The sequence below is a fragment of the Equus caballus genome, chromosome 18, assembly GCF_041296265.1.
Source record: "Equus caballus isolate H_3958 breed thoroughbred chromosome 18, TB-T2T, whole genome shotgun sequence".
Lineage (NCBI taxonomy): Eukaryota > Metazoa > Chordata > Mammalia > Perissodactyla > Equidae > Equus > Equus caballus.
The window spans coordinates 46,495,545-46,520,207 of NC_091701.1; the positions used below are offsets into that span (position 1 = coordinate 46,495,545).

General features: G+C 38.6%; 1 protein-coding gene across 4 annotated transcripts in view; it reads left to right on the plus strand.

Moving 5' to 3' along the window:
* CSRNP3 (cysteine and serine rich nuclear protein 3) overlaps window positions 1-23,144 on the plus strand; it is a 185,893-nt gene extending 162,749 nt beyond the window's left edge. For all 4 annotated transcript variants that reach the window (XM_070241979.1, XM_023623064.2, XM_001496003.5 and 1 more), the window contains 3 exons: window positions 2,710-2,969; window positions 15,975-16,271; window positions 18,293-23,144. In XM_070241979.1, the coding sequence (XP_070098080.1) occupies window positions 2,710-2,969; window positions 15,975-16,271; window positions 18,293-19,345 (1,610 nt within the window). In that variant the 3' untranslated portion in view covers window positions 19,346-23,144. The remainder of the gene's footprint in view (window positions 1-2,709; window positions 2,970-15,974; window positions 16,272-18,292) is intronic.
* The last annotated feature ends 1,519 nt before the right edge of the window (window positions 23,145-24,663 follow it).

Here is a 24,663-nt window from a genome sequence, read left to right on the forward strand (position 1 = left end):
TAGAGTCATCCAGAAAGTTGAAGAATTCTTCTTATAATCTAAAAATACAGGTACAAGATCTAAACAAATTTTTAAAAAGGAAATTTGTCTAGAGTACCATGAATTGTCTAAAAAATAAGTAATAAAATCGTCAGAGGTGTTTATAGTAATTATTTTAAATGAATACACTAAAACCTTTTTTTCTTTCTGTAAATCTATGGCCCTGAAAGATATGTCTTAAGGGCATCATTTTCATGATATCAAGAGTGGAAAAGGTTGAAGGTTATCACCCAAAGCCAGAGTCTCTAGCCTGCCGTAAGGTGGTGATGGATGAGGTTGTCAGATAAGGTAGCAAATTACTGGGCACATTGTTGAATTTTGCTTTCTATGGTGATCTTTTGCGTTTTGACAAATCTTCTCTGTTTTAAGATGATTTAAACATACAGTTATGAAATAGCTCAGAGCTTTTCAATCAAAGTTGAAAATTGTCTCTGCTGCCGGGAGTACAAGTATGTTGCCGTGAACATATACATAAATAAATGGGAAAATTATGTACATGATTGAAAACACTTGCTTTCTGGCAATCTCTTCTGGAGAAAGTAGAAGAGTGGAGAGGAGAGAAAGGTGGGAAGCTGAATTCTTGTCCAAATGTCACCCTTCTCTTACTTGATAATCTTCTGAGCCTGTTCATTCTGTCTGAGTTTCTCATCACTGGAAATGAAAGTCAGCAGTGGTTGACATCTACCAAAAATAGTAGGACACCAAATCTCAGCCTTGTTAAGCTCCTTTAGAGTAGCCTCAGCTCTCTGCTGTGATGTGATGGTGAAAAGCCTGGGCTCTGGAATAATGAATTACAGTTTCACCACTAGTTATAAGACCTTGGCCGTATTATTTAAACTTTGGCAACTTGGCTTCCTCAAAATGGAGACATGGGTGATATCAACCCAAGGAGTTGTAAGGGATAAAATGAGATAATTCATACAAAGTTCTTTACATGGTACAGACTTGGGAAGTACTCCATAAATGATAGCTTATATTATTTTTTGACTTCCAAGGATTTCTTCTGAGTTCGTTGTTTCTGTATGTTTGTCTACTTGAGCATGTATACTAGTTCCTAGGGCTCCTGGTACAAAGTGCTACCAACTCAGCAGCTTAAAATGACAGAAGTTTCTTATCTCACAGTTCTGAAAACTAGAAGATCAAAATCAAGGTGTTGGCAAGGCCATGCTGCTCCCTCTGAAAGCTGTAGGGGAAGGATCTCTCCTCGCATCTTTCCGATTCTGGTAGCCCTAGACATTCCTTGGCAGTGATAGCGTCATCCCAGTCTCTGCCTTCATCTTCACATGGGCTTCTCCCTGTGTCTCTTCACATTATCCCTTTATGCATGTCTGTGTCCAATTTTCCCTTTTTATAAGAACACTAGTCAAGTTTGATTAAGGCCCACTCTAATGATTTCATTTTAACTTGATCACCTCTGTAAAGACCCTTCTTCCCTAATAAGATTACATTTTGGGGTATTGAGGGTTATAACTTCAACATACTTTTCGGGGGAAGACACAATTCAAACCATAACAGCATGATTCTGTATCTTTCTCCTCACTTCAGTGTACTTTTCCTTCCCCAATGGAGAAGTGTCATATAATATGGCACCAGATTAGGAGTTTTTAGGTGTAAATTTAGCTTTACCATTAACTATCTACATTGAAAGAAATCACTCAAATTCTGCAAGCCTGGGTTATTTCACTATAAAATAAAAGGACTGGGCTAGATAATCGCATGTCTTCCAGCTCCAGAAGATCATGATTATAATGTGTGACTCTCTTTCTCTCAACTACAGTGTGTGTCTCAACCCTCCATGATGCTGTGTGCATCTTGATGTCCCTGTAACTAATAATAAAGGTTCTGATATATCTCATGACATTTTCAATTTTCTCAATATATACTAGGATTAAAATTCTTCTGTCTGTAATGCTATTTAGCGGGGTCTTTAGCAAATGAAAGCTATGTTCGATTTAGATTATAAAGATATCTAAATAGTGCCAGTGAGCCTTTTTCATGAATTTTTATTTCTTTTTGGAATTTTCTAAAATTCAAAAATGGACTTCTTTTTTTTTTTTTTTTTTTGGTGAGGAAGATTACTCTGTGCTAACGTCTGTGCCAATCTTCCTCTATTTTGCATCTGTGTTGCTGCCACAGCATGGCTTGACAAGTGTTGTAGGTCAGCACCTGGGATCCAAACCCGTGAACTCAGGCCACCAAAGCAGAGCATACCAGACTACTACTCCATGGGAGTAGCCCCTCTAAAATTCAAAAATATACATTTTTTTTCACGCTAATCACCTTCCATATCAAAATATGGGTTTGTAGTATGTGTTTTTTCTGATTATAGTATGATGCAACTCATGTGAAAATCATAAAACCAAAACTTAAGGGATTAGGGGAAATAAGAAATTAAATTCTGCCAGTGATTCACAGACTATTGACAACTTTTGTAAAAGTTTGCTTAGACTACCATTCTAGAAGGACTTAAAAGTCTACACCACAGCTAGAAGAAAATTTAAGAAAGGAAATAGAAATCTGTACTAACTCTGGGATATAACATTTTCAGTGTCTCCCAGCCAAAAAGGGTTGACCGTAGATTCAAGATCATCAAGTGGCATTTTCTAATCCTTCGCCTCGTCTGAAAACTGCTGCCCTAGGTGTTCACTGAATTGTTTCTTTCTCTTTCAGCTTCCTCCATTCTCAAAAGGGAGAAGCGGCTGAGGACGAAGAATGTGCATTTTAGTTGTGTCACCGTGTACTACTTTACCCGGAGGCAAGGCTTCACCAGCGTGCCCAGTCAAGGGGGCAGCACCCTGGGCATGTCCAGCCGTCATAACAGCGTGCGCCAGTACACTCTTGGCGAATTTGCGAGAGAGCAGGAGAGGCTCCACCGGGAGATGTTGAGAGAACACCTCAGGGAGGAAAAACTGAACTCTTTAAAACTAAAGGTAAAAAACAGTAGAAACTCGCTTTTTGCAAAACCTCATATTCTTACCTCAATGTGGTTGCGTTACCCATTTTCATATTTATATTCATAGGCCAAACTGGGCATTTCACACAAGAGACTGCCTGCTGAGGCTTTTTTTTTAAAGCAAAACCATTATAGTCTCTTCACTGAAAGCAATGTGGAAAGCTTACCTGGCATTGTTTATTTATTAATTCTATAAATATTTATTATTGACTGCTGCTAGATTGTAGACCCTGTGTTTGGACTGGGGCTCACTGGTACCAAAAAATGATGTGGTCCCTTCTTCCCTGGGACTTATATGTTAATAGGAAAGAAAAATATTAATTATATAGACAAAATAAAATTACAGCTTCATTAAGTGCTGTGAAGGAGAGTTGCAAGGAACTATGAAAGTATGTAACAAGGAATGGATGTGGTCCGCAGATCAAGGAAGTGATGTCGGAACTGAAATCTGAACAGATAACAAGGTGAAAAGGGTTGGCAAGAGTAGTTCAGGCAGCAGGAAGAACCCAAGCTGGCTTGTGTCAGGAGGAAGCACAGAGAATGCACACAGGCTAGTGTGGCTGGAGCAGAGAAAAAAAGAGGGGAGCAACATGAAGGACATGGGGCCGGGCTTTGTAGGTCATGTTAAGGCATTTTCTTAGAAGTCATCCAAGAGTTTTAAGTGTGGAGTTGGGGTGGCGGGATAAGATGATCTAATTCATGCTATGATGTGAGAATAGTTTTGGGGTAGGGGCACCATGTTTGGGGGCAGTATATGGAGTTAGACCAGTTAAGAGGCTATTACAATAGTCCAGGAGAGAGATGATGGAAGGTTAGATTAGACTGATGGTCAGGGTGATGAAGAGAGATAGATAGAGGGAGTAATTTAGGAAGTAAAAGCAACAGTCCTTGATGATGGGCTGGATTTGGCAGGAAAAGAGGGGGACCATCCAGAATGACTCCTAAATATCTGGCTTGCAAAACTGAACAGGTTGTGGGTGAATGTACCTTTCTCTATGAGGAGGATGTGACAAGGAATCCAGGAAGACTGGTAGGTTGGGGCTTGGTGGGGAATAGGGTAGATAATGAGATCAATTTTGGACATACTGATTTTGAGAGGCTTTTGCGTTATTAAAGAGATGGCAGGGAGATGTCCAGGTGGAGATATCTATTGTGCCACATTAGACATCAAGTGGAGAGAAACATAGCTCAGAAACTTCTTTCATTGATCAGAGGCACTCTTTGTATTGATTCATCAACCTATCATTATATGGGAAATGCTGTCCTATCATTATCTAACGACAAAGGAAATATTTCCTAGATAATCCAGGATACTTAACATAAAGGGCCATTCATTAAATAGATGAAACAGCATAAGCACACCTGTGTTACCTGTACCTTTAGTTTCCAGTATAAAGTCAGGAGGCAGAGGTGTGATGTGTTTCTAAATGCCTTGTTTTTATGTATTTTGCAATTTATGTATGTGCATTATTCCCAATTGTACAAGAAGGCAGTTCCTGGGGGCCGGCCCTGTGGCCGAGTGGTTAGGTTCACACGCTCCACTTTGGCAGCCCAGGGTTTTGCTGGTTCGGATCCAGGGCGCAATATGGTACCGCTCATCAGGCCATGCGGGGGTGGCATCCCACATGTCACAACTGGAAGGACCCACAACTTAAAATATGTAACTATGTAGTGGGGGGCTTTGCGGAGAAAAAGGAAAAATAAAATCTTTACAAAAAAAAAAGAAGGCAGTTCCTTAAATTAAGCACAGCCTAGCCTAAAGCATGGCTCATATTTCCTTTGGTGATATTTTTGACAGATTTCATTGAGAGTCCCTTAAGATTTTTTGGTAGCAATCCATTATTATTGTTGTTGTTTTTCATGATTGCTTTGTATGTAGCTTAATTTAATAATAATTCTCAGATTTACTTCTGAAATCCACCCTCTCTCTTTCTAACCCACTGCAAACCAACTCTGTCCCCTACTCCAAGAGTGAAGTCATTCTCCAGTTCAAAGACTGGCAGAACAGTAGCAATGGCTGCCATTCACTAAGTGATTTTTATTTGCCAGGCATTTTATAAACATTATTTAATTTAATCCTAACAAAGACCCAGTGGGTTAGGTGAATTATGAGACCATGTGTACAACTGAAGAAAAAGAAGCACAAAGATGTTAAATGACTGGCTCACGCAGTAGAAAACTGGTTATATTATCTTGTTATTTCCTTTTCTAGAATTAATTGATTATCCCCTATAGGCATAGGGAAAGACAATCTCTGTACCCATAGGGAGCCAGCCCTTTCTTGGGGTTGGTACTGTGTTCCGTGGTTTTTAACAGCTGGGAGACTATAATTCTATCTGAGAACCAAAAGATTTATTGTGGTGAACTTTGAGGCACATAGTGCATGTGATGAATGTTAGGGGGAGCCACATGCCTACAGGAACCTTCCTCTGTATCAGGCAGTGATATATTCTGATAATACGATTTGTATTCAGCTGCGTCTATGCTTTTTTTTTAACAAGCTGAAGAAGAAAAGAAGCAAAAGGAGCATTTTATTATTGATTCCTTTTTTGCATTGTGCTTAGTGTTGGAAGTTGCAGACGCACTCATCCAGGTGGGTGTCACGTCTTGGTTTGTCATGTATAAGTGAAAACATGAAGGTTTCCTTTTTGGTGAAGATGTAAACGTGAGGCCTCTGGATATCATTGCTCCTTCCAAATGAATACCAAACAAAAAGACCATGGATTCTAAGGGGATCCGATCTTAGCCTCACTGTACAGAAAGTATTCAGAAACTCAGAAACACGTGTCTCATGAAACTAATAAAAGATCACAGAAATGTGGACCCGTTTGCTAAAAACCCTGAGGAAAATTAATGGAGGAAAACGTATATTTTAACTGTAATTCCTCTAGTATATTAACTTTTATGATTTTAAAAATATCATTGACCTTACTTGTCTAAGGTTTAACTATCCAAAATCTAACGTTAGCTATCCAAAAACAAGCTATCCAAAAATTCACTCTATTTGAAATTTCACTTTTAATATAACATTTATTTTGAAATATAAATACCTCTGTGGTAAGTAACAAAATAAATGTAGTTAAATTGATTCCATTATTTTAACTGGGGCAGCAGGAGGGTTACTGACCCAGAGAAAGTCGGAAGAGGAAAGCGAGGATTGTTAAAGACAAACTCTGCCCCTTGGTTTTGCCCGGAGGTGGCCCTCTGTGAACGGCAGTGAACTCTCTTGAGTAACAAGAGCGAAGGGAGCGTCTGACAAGGGAAACACTTTCCAAAGCCCTCATTATCAAACATTTTTCAAAGCCCTCAGTGTGGAAACCAGATAAAATGCCACAAGAAACTCACCGGACTTGGGACTAGGAAGTTTCCTTCCTACTTATTTGAGAAACAGCCCCAGAACAGTAAGAAATTTCTCTTTCTCCCAATGGCACTCCCCCAATGAGGCCTTAATAGTGAAAGATTAGTAAAAAAAAAAAAAAAAAAAAAAAAAGCCATTACACATACATGCTTCTTGATGTTTCCTTATAATAAATATTTTGGAAACAAAGTAAGAATAGAAATTTACTTTTTGATTTTAAAATTGCTTTTTATTTAGTAATTCATCTCAATCAAATTATGGGTTAAATATTGAGAAATAATCTATTCAATTAGATTTATAGAACAAATCTGATTCAGTTTTGGGGGTTCAAATGTGTCTTTTTTGTTCGTGATGTTGGTGTTCCAAATACTGTCTAAAAACAATTAACAGAGAAAGCTGATTGAATAAAATGCATGTTCCTAGAAGAAATAACAAGCTTTAGATTTCTAAATTACAGAGCACACTGCTATTTCTCTGTCGAGCCCATTCAAACTTGTCATACTCTTCACAGTAATCAATGTAGTCATCTTAATACTATACTCTTTTCCAAATTAAGTGCTTAGATTTCATCATCTGCACCACATTGTTGAACAATTGCATTAGCCTTTATTCCCATTTCACACGTATCTGTAAAATGCATTAGGCAGCCATTTGTATGTTTCAAAGAGCCTTGGCATTCCAATTGCCTCTGGGTTGTATCTTACTGGATTCTACCACCTTGGTGTAGGAAATCTAATTTAGCTTTCACTGCTTTGACTGGCCTCTCTTTCTCAATGCTTTTCAATCTTAATTGTTCTTCCTCACCTTTCTGAGATCAAAGTCTATCTCTGCTCTGGTACGATTTCCAATTGCTTTCCAGGGTTATATAGTTTTCTCAATTTTTGAGCCGTGTGTTTCTTATGCAATGCTTGGTGGTTTGCTCGCAATGGTGGTCTAAACCAGAAGGGAAAATAAAGGAAGGTATGAAAAGTTTATATGTCTTACATGTTGATATTATCATCCTTTCTGGTGCCTCTGTGGTGATATGTACGTCAAGAACTCATAAATTCAGGTTGTTGAAATTCCTATAGGCTGACAAAACAACCAAACGTCCTGGTTCTTTGAGGGCGTAATTAAATTGGTTCCAATTTGCCACCTGCAATTAACAGCTAATGAGCCAAAGAATTATACTGCAAGCTTTGACCGAATATCAAAATGATATGAATGTTTTCCTTTAGTTTGCCAGAGACCTTAGTCACTAGGTCATTTATCCAACTCATACCATAAAACCAGGAATTCCTTCTCTCAAATACATATCCAATATGTATTTGGATATTCCAATATGTATTATGTGAAACCTCTTATTGCACATCTCTAGTGACCCAGAGCACATTGCTTTTTGAGATAGCCCATTCCATTTTTGCAGCTTGAATTGTTAGAAAGGTCTTCTTTACATTGACCAAACTGCCACCATCTGATTATACCTTTTGATCCTAATTTTGCACTCTAACTGTACAGAATCAATCTGGTCCCTAGTCTCCAAACTCCAGGTGTTTGAAAGCAGTGTTGATGGACATGCAAATGTTTGGCAATAGGTTATGTGGGTTCCAAGTGTTTCTGTTCTATAGGATTAAACATGCCTAATTCTTTTCACTAAACCTCCCAGGGCAAGGTTTTCAGACACTTTATCACCCTGGTTACCTTATTCTGGATATAATGCTGTTTATTTAGTGTCTGTCCCAAAATATGATACTTGATCTGGACTTGGTCCTGCAGAAGGAGTCTGTCCAGTATATAGGAACATGTTACATTATCCACCCACCCCCAAGATGTGGATGCTCTATCCATGGGTATGCACTAAAGTTACAGTAGCTTTTTGGACCTTGATCAGTTTATTTCTTCACATTAAGCTGGTAGTAGGTAAAACAACAACAACGAAAAACAGCAAGCAAGAAACGAGCAAAACCCAGATAAGCCAGGTCTGCATCATTATATAAATCAAAACTTTACAACATCTCCAGGACAAAAATCCTCTTTAGTGCTGGACATGGGATACAAAGAATAATCAATAAAGTTTTATTTTTTTAATCTGAATAAACATGATCTTGTAATCTGCAGATGTGATAAGCCTGCCTTTTAGGTCTTCACACAACACATGATTTAAAAACAATTTAAAGAGACAGGGCCAAGTGCAGGATATCTTCTCAGAGTAGTGATCGTCGGGAGACAAAGGGGGAGCTTCCCCCTCACCATCCCACCATGACCTCCATTGAGACTCACGCCCAGGGTGGGCCACTGCCACTGATAGGATGTATATGTGCCACACCCTCATTCCCAGCCCCACTGGTGGTGCAAAAGAGCTGAGCATTGCTGTTTTTGGAGAGACTTTCAACTGTTCAAATAACAAGAAATTCATGTATCTAACCATACTCTCAATCAGCTCACATTCCATTCTTCCATGTAAAGAACATAAGAAATTTTGTCCGAAAATCTCAGGACTAGATCAGTGGTTTCCCAGTTGTGTTCCATGGGATTAAGACTCGTACACCTCTCTCCTACTTTTATCTGTTTTATATGTTGAGGTTCTGCGTAGAGTTTAATTTGACAAATGGACATTCTCTCTTTAGTGAGCCCAAGTAATACTCTAGGAGTCCCTGCTGTCTTTCTTCATATGTAGAGACCATCTGTTTAAATAACTCTTTCTAGAATTACCTAAAATTGGCTTTTTTTAAAAACAATTCATTCCCATTTTGATCATCTTTTAATTCCTTTCCCTATGACTCTTCACAGATATTAGACTGAGCAATCATAACTTCAAGGGTTTTTATTGCTCAAAAGCATAAATTGTCTGGACTGGGGATTCTTATATAAAATAGCTGAATACTCTTTCACTGTCTCCCCACTTCTTTTTTATATTAAATCCTTCCTAACATATCTGTTCTCCAATTTCTGGTTGGAAGGTTTTTTTCCTTGATAGACACTATGACATCAGAATAGGAAGCAAATAATTCTGCTTTGTGTCTTTGTATCTACCTTTCAACTTTCTTGGTCTATCATTTCCTCCTCCCTGTTACTTCTATACTTTGCACATATTTTATGTTGCACTCACCACACTATATTGTATTTATTGCATGGTTATCTCCCCAGCATACTGGAAGCTTCTTAGATGGCAGAATTGCCATATATCGTAAACCCTGATACTTAGTACAGTAACTGGTAATATGGCATGGTGATTAAGAATATTGATTCATTCATTCAAAAAATATTTATTGGTCAATTACTATAGGACTGCAATTAACAAGGTACTGGGGATACAGGGATGAGCAAGACAGACATAATCTGTGTTCACATTATGATGGAGGAAACATCCATAAAACCGATCACCAAAACTAATATATTATTACAAAATGAGGCAGCATACTATGCTGATGAAATGCAGGCCAGGGTAAATAAGTTAAAAGTCAGCTGAGAAAATCAAGAGTAACACGTTAGTTCAACAGTAGCAGCTATCACTTGGACAGCTTCTGCTGGCATCTTTATAGAATGGCCACCTCCAAGGCCGGCCCGGTGGCCTAATGCTTAAGTTTGGCACACTCTGCTTCAGTGACCTAGGTTCAGTTCCTGGGCGTGGACCTACACCACTCGTCTATCAGTGGCAATGTTGTGGCTGCTCACATACAAAAAAAAAAGAGGAAGATTGGCAACAGATGTTAGTTCAGTGCAAATCTTCCTCAGGAAAAAAAAAAAAGGCCACCTTCACTTGCCCACAAAATAGGTACCCAGAGGAAATGCTAACTGGTGAAGATGTATTTTCAGCTTGTTTCCTGTTTTCTTCTTTTCTGAGCTCTGTTTCTCTGTGTCTGAATCATATTTTTCATTTCTGAATGAGCTAATTCTCAGGAAGCTTGTACTGTTCTTTCGTCTCCTGCCCCACAGCGCTGAAATCAGCTCTTGGAGTGTGGCTGCAACCATAGTTTTTTCTTTCTTATATATAGTTTTCTACTGTTACTGTAAGAATTTTTCCTGTAAACTGGTCTTGTGAGTCTGCTTAAGCTTTGAGGTCAAATCGACCTGAGTTTGAGTCTCAGTGCAATTACTAATTAACTATGTAGCTACATTTTGGCAAATTATCTTCTCAAGTCTCCAATTTTTTCAGTTATAAAAAAATACTTCATTATATTGTTGTGCAAATTAGGCGAGATAATTTATATAAAGTATGGAGCTCACTTACTGGTTTTCAATATATGGGAGCTTGGAACATTCTCAACAGGATCATTGTCATTATAATAAGAAGTAATCAGTGTTTGTGGAATTGAATTAGTTTTCACATTCTTATTCCCACTATCAGTTTTACATGTGTTAATAACTTTGTAATAACCAGGAAATTTTATTACTAAGAACACCTTTTAACTGCTGAAAGGAAATGTTTTTATTTTTGTGGGTTTTTGTTTTGCTCATTTTAGTCAGTCCACATTTGCGGTATTGTTTCCCTCTCCACAATCATTTTGCATTGAATTAGTTTTTTTCAGGCATTTAATTCACCCAAAATTTCATCTCATTGGATTTATAGTGGAATTCAGCCACTACATGATATGGGGAAAAAAAAGAAAGATTGACTGCTGATTTTTATTTAAGCCGCCGCTGTACTTGACCCAAAGCAGTCTGAGAATCACTGCACTGATTCTGACAGTTATGTGTCCCATCCTTCAAGTGCGTTTAGATGGGCAAAGGTTTTACTTTACTGGGCTTTGGAAACTGTTTGCTCATACTTATCATTATAAATCAGACAAATTTTCAAAATTAAGATGTTTAAATTATGCCTATTTTTAAAAAGTTATAGTCATTTGTAGAATGAGTCTGGACAAGTTTACACAGTGGCTCAACAAGTGAGTTTCATCTTAGTATCATCATTGGAACAAGCAAACACACACACACACCAGAGTCCTTGACCTTGAGATCCTTCCAATATAATATAAATAAATGCACACATATGTAAGATAAGTATAAAATAAGATAAAGATTGTTAGATCAGATTATGAGTTAAGTCATTACTTATCACCTCTAAGGGGGTAAGGCAGGAGAACAGAGGAGCTATCTGTAAAGGCTACTCTTTATTTACTTATTTTCTTTTGCTTACGGACCAAGACAGGAGGGGATACCATACAAGTCCAGTCATCTGGATAATTTGCAAGCCAATGAAAGCATCATGCTCTGTGCCATCTCAGGCCTTTGAAACTATTGTTGCTTCGTGTGGAATGCCTTCTGCCTCCCCTTGTTCATCTAACTGCTACTCCATCTTGAGAGTTAAGCCTAGATGTGAAAGTCCTCTCTCCTCACCTCACCGCCAGCCCCACCTCTAGGTGCCCCTCCTACATACTCTCATGCCCTGTGTTCACCCTCAGCTAGAAAATCCTCATGAACTAGATTAAAATTACTAGATTCCTCACCTCTTTACTCCAATCCATTGAGATCAAGACCTGTGTCTTGCGCATTGATACAACTAATGCCTAATACAAACTGAGCACAAAAGACTATTCAGTATATATTAAATATATATTAAAAACAATGTGTATATGTAATTATCTTGGCAGTTAAGAGCACAAGCTGTACAGTCAAATATCCAGGATTGTAACTTGGTGCACAGTCTCACTACTTGCAATGTTGGGCAAGTTATTTAGCATTCCTATGCCTCACTTTCCTCATCAGTTAAATGGAGATAATGATAATATCTACCTTATGAGATTTTTTGTGATGCTAAGTAAGTTATGTAGATAAAGTGTTTAGAGCAATGCCGGGCACCCAGATTCAACAACTGTTGTTATTAATATTATCATCTCATATCTCTTTCTCCCACCTCTCTTTCACTCCCTCCAATCTCTCTTTTTTTTACACCCACATGGACACAGGATCAAAAGCAGGTTTGAGAATTAAGATTATTTGCTGGTCTCCTTAAGCCACATTTTTGGCACGCTTTCTTTGAGCTCTTGGGAAGGCAAGGTTATTTTGGGGAGAGAGCACAGAACTAGAAATGGTCCAAGGCCCAGATTGCCTTCTAAGGGATCTATCTCAAAAGAAAGCATTCCTTCGAATGTGCTGATTACTTTGCATGCATTTATTTTATAAACAGAATAGCTTTTAGACACATTGTGTTTAATTCCATGTTGGAGTCCCAGCACTGCATTATGTACTATCAGAAACTTGGAATCTATCTGTGACATATAAGGAAAAGCATTCCAAAATAGGGGTTAGGGAATTAGTTTTATAAGCATGTTTTGGAGAGGTCTAAATTAATCTGGGCCTCCTTATGCATAATATAAAGAGGCTGCATCTGATGAACTAAAGTCTGAAGATTCAATGAATCTATTTTGCCATATAAAAAAAGACATTTAAAGGTAACACTCATCTCAAGAGTAAAATATATTATATATAGATATATACAATAGAATACTATTCACCATGAGAAAGAAGGATATCCTGCCATTTGCGACAACGTGGATGGACATTGAGGGCAATATGCTAAGTGAAATAAGTCAGACAGAGAAAGACAAATACTGTGTGATATCACTTATATGTGGAATCTCAAAAAAACAGAACTCACAGAAACAGAGAGTAGAATGGTGGTTAACAGGGGCTGGAGGGTGAGGGAAATGGGGAGATGAGGGACCAAGGGTACAAACTTCCAGTCATAAGATGAATAAGTTCTGGAGATCTAACGTAGAGCATGGTGATTGTAGTCGACAATACTGTGTTATATACTTGAAAATTGCTAAGAGAGTAGATCTGAAATGTTCTCACCACAAAAAAGAAATGGTAATTATGTGATGTGATGGAGATGTTAGCTAATGCTACAGTGGTAATCTTTATGCAATATATAAGTGTATCAAATCAACACATTGCACACCCTAAACTCACACAATGTTATGCATCAATTATATCTCTATAAAGTTAGGGGAGGAGAAAAACAATGTACAAAATGAACATTCTTGTGAAGAAGGGTTCAAAGGAGTAAAGGAGTCAGCAAAAAGTAGATGGGGCAATCTTGGATGATTCCCTGGTTTCTTTGCACTAGTTGCGAACAGAAATAGGGAGCTCATTGACTTTTTTCCCTATTGCTCTAATATTAGAAGATGCATTTGAAAATAATCTATGTAATAATCTTATTTTAAAGAGTATTTAAATCCGGTAGATTTGACCAGGGTTTCAAAGAAGGAAATGGCTGTAGACCAGAGGAGATAGCTGGTAAAGGACTTCTGAGGGGATAGCAAAGAATAATCTCTCTCAATGGCTATACACCAAACTGGAAACTATGAGGAGGGGAAGATAAGCCAATTGGTGAACTAGAATATTTCCAGTCTTCATTAGAAATGGCAGAGATGGTATTGAAGAGGCAAGGAGAAAACCTTGCCAGGTCACTTCAATACTAATGTGAGATTTTGAAAATCTAGACTAGAGCCCCTGTGGGTTTCTGGACAAGAGTGAAAACAGTGTGTAGGTCTATGAGGAGGACTTTTAGATTCTTAATGGGATTTTTATTTTGAAATGAAATTGTTTACCATGATTTGTATGTGGGAGTAAGAGATGCAGATTTTATTCCACTTATATTTGAAGTAAGCATCATCCGTAGTTTATGTGAGATACAGTTGGGGTTTTCTTAATTCTTTGATGCCAATTAGTTATTCACGTTGCCCTAAAATTTTTCATTAATATGATAGCAACCATTATTTTTTTAAAAATCAAAACCTGTTAATATAAAATAGGGATTTTTTTTTGTTGTTTTTGTGATATTACCAGTTACACAAAGGAGGATAAGTGTTAGAGAACCCGGAGACTGAGTAGGAAGGAAGTATTGAAATGAATCATGCTAATCCAGCCCTGGGTGTTCTACAAGTGCTGTGGAGTCAGAAGCTTGATGAAATTCACGTAGGCAGGCCAAGCATTAATGAAAACAAATCTAAATGCCACAGAGGTGACAAGTTGGGAAGTAACTCTCCTGCTTGTTAATGCAGCTTTACCAGTCACAGAGGATTGAGTATACATGAGGCAATTACACATTCGAATTCCGTAGACAATCAGATCTTTACAGATAGAAAGATGCTTCTGTTAGCAGGTAAGAATTAACAAAAATGATGACAGCAACCAATCAAAGTAGCATCCTAATAGCAGACATCACAGGAACATGAACAGTGTAACCAGTACATATTTATAAAGAAATACCAAGAAAGGAAACGCATTGCAGATCACAGCAAGAAACAAAGCCCATTAAAAGGGAGTGGCTATCTTTGCAAGAACATAGAGTTAAGCTCTGAAATATTCAAAAAATATAATTTAGTAGCTTTTGAAAATGCTTCTCAGGGACCTTTGTCCTATATTTAATATACGCTTTATACTGCATTGTTTCCTCCACTTGAGGGGAAAGACTAGCCTTCTATTTGTTTTCAATGCATTCACAGTTGTCTGGTTTGCGACTTTTTGGTCAATGATAAGTATTCCTATCTAAATGTTGGTCTTCTTCCTATAAATATGAGAGAATGATGTCAGATGTCACCAGAGTATTTTAACTGTGTAAAGACGGAACTGTTGTTAAGATCAAAAAACATGGTAATAATTACAATTGATGAAGTTTATGATGCAACACACTGAAAAATTAAAAAATTAAAATAGCTTCTGTATTTAGAACTTTCTTGAATAATCCCTTATGAAGTTTTTGCATTTATTCCTGTGCTGCTTCTCAGAATACATTTCTTGCTCATATTCAAACAAAATATCTCTTTCTAAATGCTTTGTTACAAAGGAAACATAATATGTGGTGGTGTAACAGTGAAAAGTGAAATACTGATGGATGAAATTAATTTAGAAAAGAAATATAAATAGAAGCAGAATAGTTAAGGGTATATGAGACATAGTTGTCCACATGAGCTATTATGCAGAAGCTATTGCTTTGGGCAAAGGTTCTTATGAACTCCTTTGAGGGCTGAGTTTATTGTTTCAGTTTCCTGTTGGCGAGAGCCCGCCAGCACTGCCCTCTGCTCCTTGTCTTTCTGAGAGCACGCTGACCTAACTGATTACTTCATATCAAGCCCTCATTCTTGGAATGTTCGGTAGGGTAACCGTGTTTGTAATCCCAACAGCACAGTGCAACATAACTTTATTTCCTCGTCCATGGTTTTGTTGGAGCCCAAGACAGGGTTGTTATTTCAAGGACAACATGTTTGCTGATTGAGGTGGCAATGGCTTCCGCTAAGATGCTATCACCTCTGAACAAGGACACATTTATTCCAACTCAGAGCTGCCCATCACAAACTGAGTCTAAAGATAGCCTTCACTGATGGGCATCCGTAACCTTTGGTCTCTTTCGCGTCGCACTGGCTGAAAGCTCTAACAGCTGTAGCTCCTAACCTCGGGAGCTTAGAGTTACAATTACGTCCTCTGTTACGGGACACTTAAAAGCCTCGCATTTTGATGCCTCATTTTCCTCCCTTTGACTTCTCTAAAGAGAAAAATAAAAGGAAATGATTTGACCCACAAACACTTAATTGATTCTGAGGACATGATGTTATATAGTAGTTTCATTCCTGCCAAGTGTGAGAGTGGGAATTTTAAACCCTGCCCGTGCTAAGTCTCTTATTTGCGGCTTTGCATTTCTAGATGACTAAGAACGGCACGGTGGAATCTGAAGAAGCTAGCACTCTTACAGTGGACGACATTTCTGATGATGATATTGATTTAGACAACACAGAGGTAGACGAGTACTTCTTTCTACAACCCCTGCCAACCAAAAAACGGAGGGCACTGCTGCGGGCCTCTGGAGTGAAAAAGATTGATGTGGAAGAAAAGCATGAGCTGCGAGCCATCCGCCTATCGCGAGAGGACTGTGGCTGTGACTGCCGAGTGTTCTGTGATCCAGAAACATGTACCTGCAGCCTGGCAGGCATTAAGTGTCAGGTAAGGATTGGGATTTCAGGGAATCTAAAGACGAGACATTATGCATCACCCTCTAAAGAGGCAGTCGTGTTACAGATAATGTGGAAGGAAACTTTGGGGCAAGGCAAGACACGTGATTCAAGCGGAGAGAAACACAAAGTCAAGGACGTTCATGGGTGCACATAATATGCTTATACAGGTGAGATATAATGTGAAAGGCAACCCAAGCTGCAGTTGAGCCCATTGAAATTATTTCCTCTTGGATTCATTTGTTATACTAGCTTATTTTAGCTTTTTACAAGCTTCAGGGAGATCATGACATCCCTAATATTCAAGTTTGTATTTTCTGATCCATCCATGGGTCATAAAATGATGATTGGTTAGAGGTGGTATAGACTAGTGGAAAAATTACTAGACTGAGACTTAAGAAAACTAAGTTCTACTCCTGGCTCTGCTCTGTGCCAGCTATGTAAAATCGGTAAGTCAGGCAAACTTTCTGGTCTCAGTTTCCCCATCACTAAAATGAATGGACTGGACTAGATCAGAGGGTGGCAAACTATAACTCACAGACCAAATCTGGCCTGTCAGCTGCTTTTGTAAATAAAGTTTTATTGCAGCACAGTCATATTTTGTGGGTTTGTTTGTTTACATGTTTCTGTGACTACTTTCATTCTTCTACAGCAGAGTTGAATAGTTACCGCAGAGACTATAAGGCCCACAAAACCTAAAATATTTGCTCTCTGATCAGGGACACAAAAAAATTTACCAACCCCTCGGCTAGATGATTCTCAGGTCTCCATCCATCTATAATGTCACTAGTACTCCATGATTAGTTAGGTGGTGTTATTTTACAAGGAAACTTGGCTTTTCCAATAAGGAGAGCCCTCGGGCAGGCAAAAGGAGAAGACGGTTCTCATCAGCTGAACAATTACTTGAGGTGGATTCACAGAAAAGGGGTTCATGAGTAAGGAAACAGCTATAGATTCTGGCTCGGACATCTGCTACTACTTTTTATTGGGACCAGGATGATCATGCTACCATCCGCTTCTCCTCTGTGGCACACGAAATTCCCCACACTTGGATAAGGTGACAAGCAGGGCAAGTTCTTTCTGGTTGCCTGTGCTCTGGCCTGCATACAGCTTAGTTGGTGGGGTCTGAAACAATTAGCAAGTGTCTTAGGAGTGTGTTTGGATTGCCCGCAATTCCACTTCTCACCTGAGTCAAGAGTTCAGTCCAGTGGCTCTTGCTGAACCCAATCACTCTATCTGATTTGGGGATGTTGAGTAAATGAACGTCTCCTTCCCGTGAAAAGTTTGTAGTCTGGTGGAATGGGGAGGGGATGAAGGGAGCCAGGAGCTAAACACAAGTCCACCAGTCACAGTCATAAATGTGCATACCCATCGCAGCCCTGCAGTCCACATACATGCACCACGTACAAAGGATCTGAAAGAATGAGAAGGCAAATCCATGAGAGCAAACTATCAGGCTGCATGATACTAAGTGGTGTCAATCTGGACACCTTGGGCAGAGAAGTTCATTTTATAATAGGGAAAGAAAAAAGGGCATGGCTAGTATGGGAAATGTCATATAATTTAGATCAAAAATAGCAGGTGGAGATGAGGGCAGTAAGTTTGTTTGCTTAAAATTGGGCATGTGAACTGACACACAGTGGAGGGAAAGGGAGCTTAGAGGAAGGATAGAAGCGTTGACAAATAGGAGCAAAATTAATGGGATGGAGAGAAGGGAAAAAAGGGAGAATGGAGTAAAAGGTAACAAAAGCACAGGAGGGGTCACTGCACTAAAAATATACACTTATAACCGCAGGTTATTTTTATTTTGAATACAGGTTTTAAAATTAGGTTAACTCTTAAGTTTTAAGCCTTTACTTCCCCCTTTTCATTTCTGCTTGCAGTTTGATGGTCATTTGTTCTGGCATAAGTGGAATTAAGTAATCCCAGATTCAAAGGGGTTGCGGAAAGATACTGGAGTTTTATTTGGTCTGTAAGCGTTCCATGGGGCTAATCTGTGTTCTTCCTTCCAAGGTGGATCGAATGTCTTTCCCATGTGGCTGCACTAAAGAAGGATGTAGTAACACAGCAGGTAGAATTGAATTTAATCCTATCCGTGTCCGGACTCACTTTTTGCACACAATAATGAAACTTGAACTGGAGAAAAACCGAGAGCAGCAAATCCCCACACTGAACGGCTGCCACAGTGAGATAAGTGCTCACAGTAGTTCCATGGGCCCTGTCGCTCACTCCGTAGAATATTCTATCGCAGACAATTTTGAGATTGAAACTGAACCCCAGGCTGCTGTGCTGCACCTGCAGTCTGCTGAGGAATTAGATTGCCAAGGAGAGGAGGAGGAGGAGGAGGAGGACGGGAGCAGTTTCTGCAGCGGAGTCACTGATTCTAGTACACAAAGCTTGGCACCTAGCGAGTCCGATGAGGAGGAGGAAGAGGAAGAGGAAGAGGAGGAGGAGGAAGAGGATGATGATGATGAGAAAGGGGACAGCTTCGTGGAAGGTTTGGGTACCCACGCTGAAGTTGTTCCTCTTCCTTCCGTCCTTTGTTATTCGGACGGCACTGCCGTTCACGAAAGCCACACAAAAAATGCTTCTTTTTATGCCAACTCTTCAACTCTGTATTACCAAATAGATAGCCACATTCCAGGAACTCCTAACCAGATCTCTGAGAACTATTCTGAAAGAGATACTGTCAAAAACGGTACCCTCTCGCTGGTGCCTTACACCATGACCCCGGAGCAGTTCGTTGACTATGCCCGACAAGCAGAAGCCTACGGCACCTCCCACTACCCAGCTGCCAACCCCTCGGTCATCGTTTGCTGCTCCTCTTCAGAAAATGACAGCAGTGTGCCCTGCAATAGCCTATATCCTGAACACAGGTCCAGTCATCCTCAAGTGGAATTTCACTCATACTTGAAAGGCCCCTCCCAGGAAGGGTTTGTCTCTACATTGAATGGTGACAGTCACATTTCAGAGCATCCTGCTGAAAATACTTTGAGCCTTGCAGAAAAGAGCAGATTGCACGAAGAGTGCATCAAATCACCCGTGGTTGAGACCGTCCCTGTTTAGTAGCTTAAGTTATTCTAGGACCAACTCTTCTCCTATTTAAAGCTCTGTATTTAATTGGATTTCCTGGGCTCATGGTGGTTTAAACTGAGGACCAAGAAAACTTGGACTGTGGTGAATCTTCCAGACTGTATTTTGTTTTCTCCTTTTTAGCTACGTGACTGTGGCATTGCACAAATACAGTCTCTCTGCGGATTTTAAAAGATTTCAGACTGTTTTGATAGAAAATGCTAATTTTAAAAAAGCATATCTCACAGTTGCCTACCTGTCAAACTGTGTGAAACCTGCCAAGCTGTGTAGATCAGAGCTCCAAGTTTTGGATTATCGGGCCTGTGCAAGATTGTTAACTAAGACTGGGAAATAAGATTTAGAGTCCTAATTTTCGATATATCTGAAGATGATGGTGACTTTTTAATGTAAAAGTAATTATTGTAAGAAAAAGATTTAATCGTTTCATGTGTATTTTATTTATGGTAGTTAGAAGTCATGTTTTGATGAAAATGAACAGCAGCATGTTCTTTTAAGCTGAAGATGCATAGTTAGATACCACCGAGCATGCCCACATGGATTGCATCTGAAATCCATTCACGTTTTTATGATCATGACTGATCAGATTTGCAAATACTTTCTTAAGGGTGAAATAGGCCTATTTTTGCTATTTTGGACAAATAAATGAGTCTATATGTGCAGGTCCTTACACAGTTTTCTCTAAAGTTAAGAGTTAGGACAATCCTCTGGTGAGGGTCGAGTTCATTGCCCTCCCTCAGTTGACTCCAGAGATGGAGGTAGAAGGAATTGCCTTTCTTTTTTAAACAGCATCATCTTGGTTCTTAGCTTGGACAGCACCTTTAAACTCTACTCCCCTACATTAAAATGCACTTTAGTGCCCCTTCATGGTACCTTCTGAGGGGTGGGGACTGAGAACTCTTTGAGATGAAAAATTAAAAAAAATTTTTTTTAAATCTGTAACTATTATAGGGTTCATATAATTAATCTAGAGGAATCATCCAATGATACCTTACGAAGGAAAAATGACCTATTTTCCTTCGCCACTCTGAAGACCTAACTCTGTAAAAGCAGAGGAGGCTGAGGGAACGTGGAAGAGACACATCCTCAGCGACCAGCCTTTTCTACAGCGTGACTAATCCATCTCTACAAAATGAGTGTATAATGACATTTCCATTTAGTGACTAGCTGATCGAAGGGGGGCCTCTACCCGAATACTCAGCGAGGCCTTACTTTTCTGAAGCATTTTGATTTCTCTTGCCTGGGACAATTAGCAGAATAGTCCAGAATGCATTGAGTACTTTCTAATTACCTCACGTTCTCTTATTAAAGGGGACAGATAGAAATAAAACATGCCCTCCCCACCTTTAGATTCTCTGCACTTGGTTCGTCGGAGGACTTCTAAGATCCCGTTTTCCTGTAAATTAATTTAGGTAACTAAATAGTGTGTTCTACATTTTTTTCAATGCAGTATGACTATGCTAAATCTGTTTCACATTTTTGACCTTATCATTTCACGTTTTATGCCTCTTTGAAATGTGGACATGCCTTGCTATTCAGTGACTGCATTGCTATTTGCTTTTTATGTCTTTTAGCCTTGGATGTTTAGAAATATGGATATAAATGTTTTGTAGCTCTTAATTCCTTAAAAAAATATTATTTTGATCTAGAGATCAAACTCTTTGATCTAGAGAAAGTCCTCCAATGGAAAACTTTCTACTAAAACTTGATTCGGGGAAAACATGTTTACTTGGCAGCTCTTCCACTGTGCAGTTGGTTCCTGCCCCTTCTCTACCCAGGACTGGGCCAAATTTATAACCATAAATATTAACATTAAAGGAGTTTGGGGTTTGTCCTTATGGAGGTAGTAGTAATGAGGGCAGGGATGTTCCTTTTGAATGATAAGCCCTTTGGGCTAACCAGATTGGGGTTTTGCTCAAATCTCTGTAGTATATCCCATGTTGACTACAAAGTGACAGTTTTTAGTGCTTGATCTCCAACTTTTTTCCCCCATCAATACAATCTAAAGAGCACAGGCCCAAAGAGAAAAGGACAAACGGCTACTGTTCCTTCATTCAAGCACGTGAAAGAATCATGTGTGCCATATTTTCTGGATCATTACAAGCCCTTGAAGTATTCACATGTGAAGCACTCAGTTTATTCTTGAAACAAAATGTGGCAGAGTGGGGGAGAGGCAACTGGCTGGGGCAGGCAGAGTTGAAAGGTAGAATGTCAGTCCAGTTTCTGAAAGTATGGATATTTAATTTAGTTCAGCTTTATTTTCACAAGAAGGTTGACATCTACTTCTTTACGTTTAGCTGGGTCTCTGTTTTGTAGCTTCATTTCCCAAAGGATGCTTAACCTAGAAACAGGCAAACACAAAACCAGAGCTTTTTCCCCTATCTGTCTAACCGGGGTTGAAAGTTACTGCTACACAGAAGACTAACCTTCGAATCATGACAGCTTCCATTCCAAATTTTCATATGCATAATCTAACCCCTAAACATCTCCCACAATCTACCTACACAGATTACCTGTTAAAACATCCCTACTTCCTCCTCCCGCCCCAACACACACACACACACACACACACACACAAATAGATGTATACCACACACTGGAGAATGACAGATTTTAGGCAATGGCCAATGAGTACTGAATTTTTCCCACCCTAGAATCTGGTTGGGTTTTATGATCTAAAAATGCGATCTGGAAAAGAGGATAATTTTTAAAGCTATAGTTTGAAAATATTGGGTCAAAGTTGCAAAGAATACTAGTGATGAAATCATTTTCATTGTTACTTACTTTCCCAGAAAAGCTGAGAGAACAGAGTGTTCCATCTGACTTTTTTTCCTTTAATAGCCCTTTATTCAACAAAAACTGCCCACATGCCAGGAAAGTGCTACAGTTTTTCTAAGCTTTTTAAAATGGGGATCGAGCTAGATGCAGCCAGTTGGGATATTTAAGATCTTTATGCCAAGACACAATAACCTGACCTGCAGCTGTTCTATTGCCCCCTTAGCACATCTAACCAAATTATAGTCTTTTTTGACACACAGCTTTTTAGTCATTCACTGTCAATGGCAAAGCTTCTTGCCTTGGTGCCTGTTGTTTTAGTACCAGCCCTATACCTTTTATTGGGGCTTAATTCCCAGTTATAATCCAGGCCAAATTGATTTGCAAGTCAAGTGGCTGAAGCAGCTTGCATTTCCTTTGTTATTCTAGGTTTCCTTTGAGAGAAGAAAGTCAATGAAAGAGATTTACTTAAGTTTTTTCTCCATCTCTTGATCTTTGATTATTAAGACCTAAGTAAAATCCGTTTGTCTCATGTCTTTTGGTTAATTGAATAGCATAGTTGCTTTTTGACAGCCAAGCCTTTTCTTGTGATGAAACTGTATTTTTCCCAGTGTGCCAGCCACATATAAAATGTGAAATTAATATTTATTAGAGTGATAAAATCCTCACAATCATATATGGCCCAGCAATACCCACCCTCGGAAGAAAAAGCTATGACTTACAGAAACACTGGCCATAAACTAATAGAGAAGCAAAGAGATTATAAGTGATTATGTTCTTTAAAATTTTGCACTCTGACAGATGACTTCTAGGCAAAATTCTGATTTAGTTGTCATTAAACAGGAAAATATGTCATGATTTATTTCGTATAAATTGATATATCACTGGTTCTTTGATTAAACCTCTGACATTTTTGTACAAGTTTATAACCCTTTCATTGATATTTAGAATTTATTAAGTATCAGTACTTTCTTTCAATAAATATTTATTGAACACCTACTATGTTAGAGGAGCTGTCCTATGTGGTAAAAAGAGGGGAACAATACAAATTTTAAGGGATTATGATGATGACGAAGAGTAGTATGAAATAATCAAGCCTCAATGTAATCCTTTTAATTTGTGATTTTATAAATTGATATTAGAAAAATGACATCAATTCTCATCTAATTATATGCAAGCTGCAACTAAAAGGATACTTCTTTTTCGAAAATTAATGGAACTCGCTGGATCCTCCTTCTGTCTCCCCCATCTGAAATTTATGAATTAAATCTGGACTCAGCTAGAAGAACTGGATTGAATGAAAAAGAAATATTGAGCTAATTGCTTCTTCAGTGTTAGACCTAGAGAAATGATGCTAAACTTACACCAGCAAACTCCTACCAGACAGTTTCAAAGGCAGGTTGACTCATGCATAACCCAGGAAACATTTCAGGAAACCTTTGAAACAACAATGTGGAGCACAATCACTGCTACTTCTATTTCTAAACAGCCTATCGAAATAGCAAAACCCTAGTTCCAAGTTCCAAAGGCATTACCATGCAACCTGTAGAAAACAGAGAGGTCATTTGGCCCCCATACTTTTAGCTGGGGTGACAAACCATCAAATTAGCAAGTGGAAAATTGACATCTTCAGAAGTCAACCAGAGACTGCCTTTTTAAAAGATGCCACAAAGCCTTCCATTTCTCCAAATATGACTTAATCTTTCTCTTTAAAATGGCATCTACTCCGTATTCTCTCACAGAGTTAAGAGTGTCATTATTGAAGTCAGTGTATAAAATATCAACCTGAAATGGGAATTACCCTCATACTTTCAAATGCAAGACTTGTCTGTAATTTGAAACTGGAACTATTAAAGCCTTAATCACTCTTAGCTCTAAACACGAATTTGTGACTACAGATTACATTATTCTTTCTGAGATCTGCTAACTTGTGCTCAAGTAACATAAACGTTTAAGCCAAATGCCACAGATTTGCACAAACAACACAGTTCATCAGATGGTTTCTGTAGCATTAAAGAATTTAATTGACTTAATTTAACTGAATATCAGTAAATTGAAAACTTACCAGAATTATGGAAGTTCAGGTGGGGTGAGGATAAAATATAAGTTTAATAAGTGGTGGTGTCTTCTAGGAACCATAAAGTTTTAGCAGAGCTGAAATGCTAGAACTTTATTATACTAGAAAAACTAGATTCACAAATGGCAGCCCGAACCCTAGAAGGGGCAGTTACAATGTGGACACCCTCCCAACCCAGTTGGTACTCACATCTGCTGCCCACCATCCACATCAATTATGTCTTATAATCTACAAATCATTTGAGGCTTTGAAAAATTAAAAAAAAGAGCTACAACATGCTAAAGAAACTATTTTTAAGGTTTAAACACATTTTATATTGAAATGACTGTCAAAAATAATGAATATGGAAATAAAAGAGTTCTTTACCATTTTACCTGCCAAATCTGTATATTCAATGGGACTCTTTAAAAAAACAGTCACTTCTAAGTTTTGCTTCAACTCC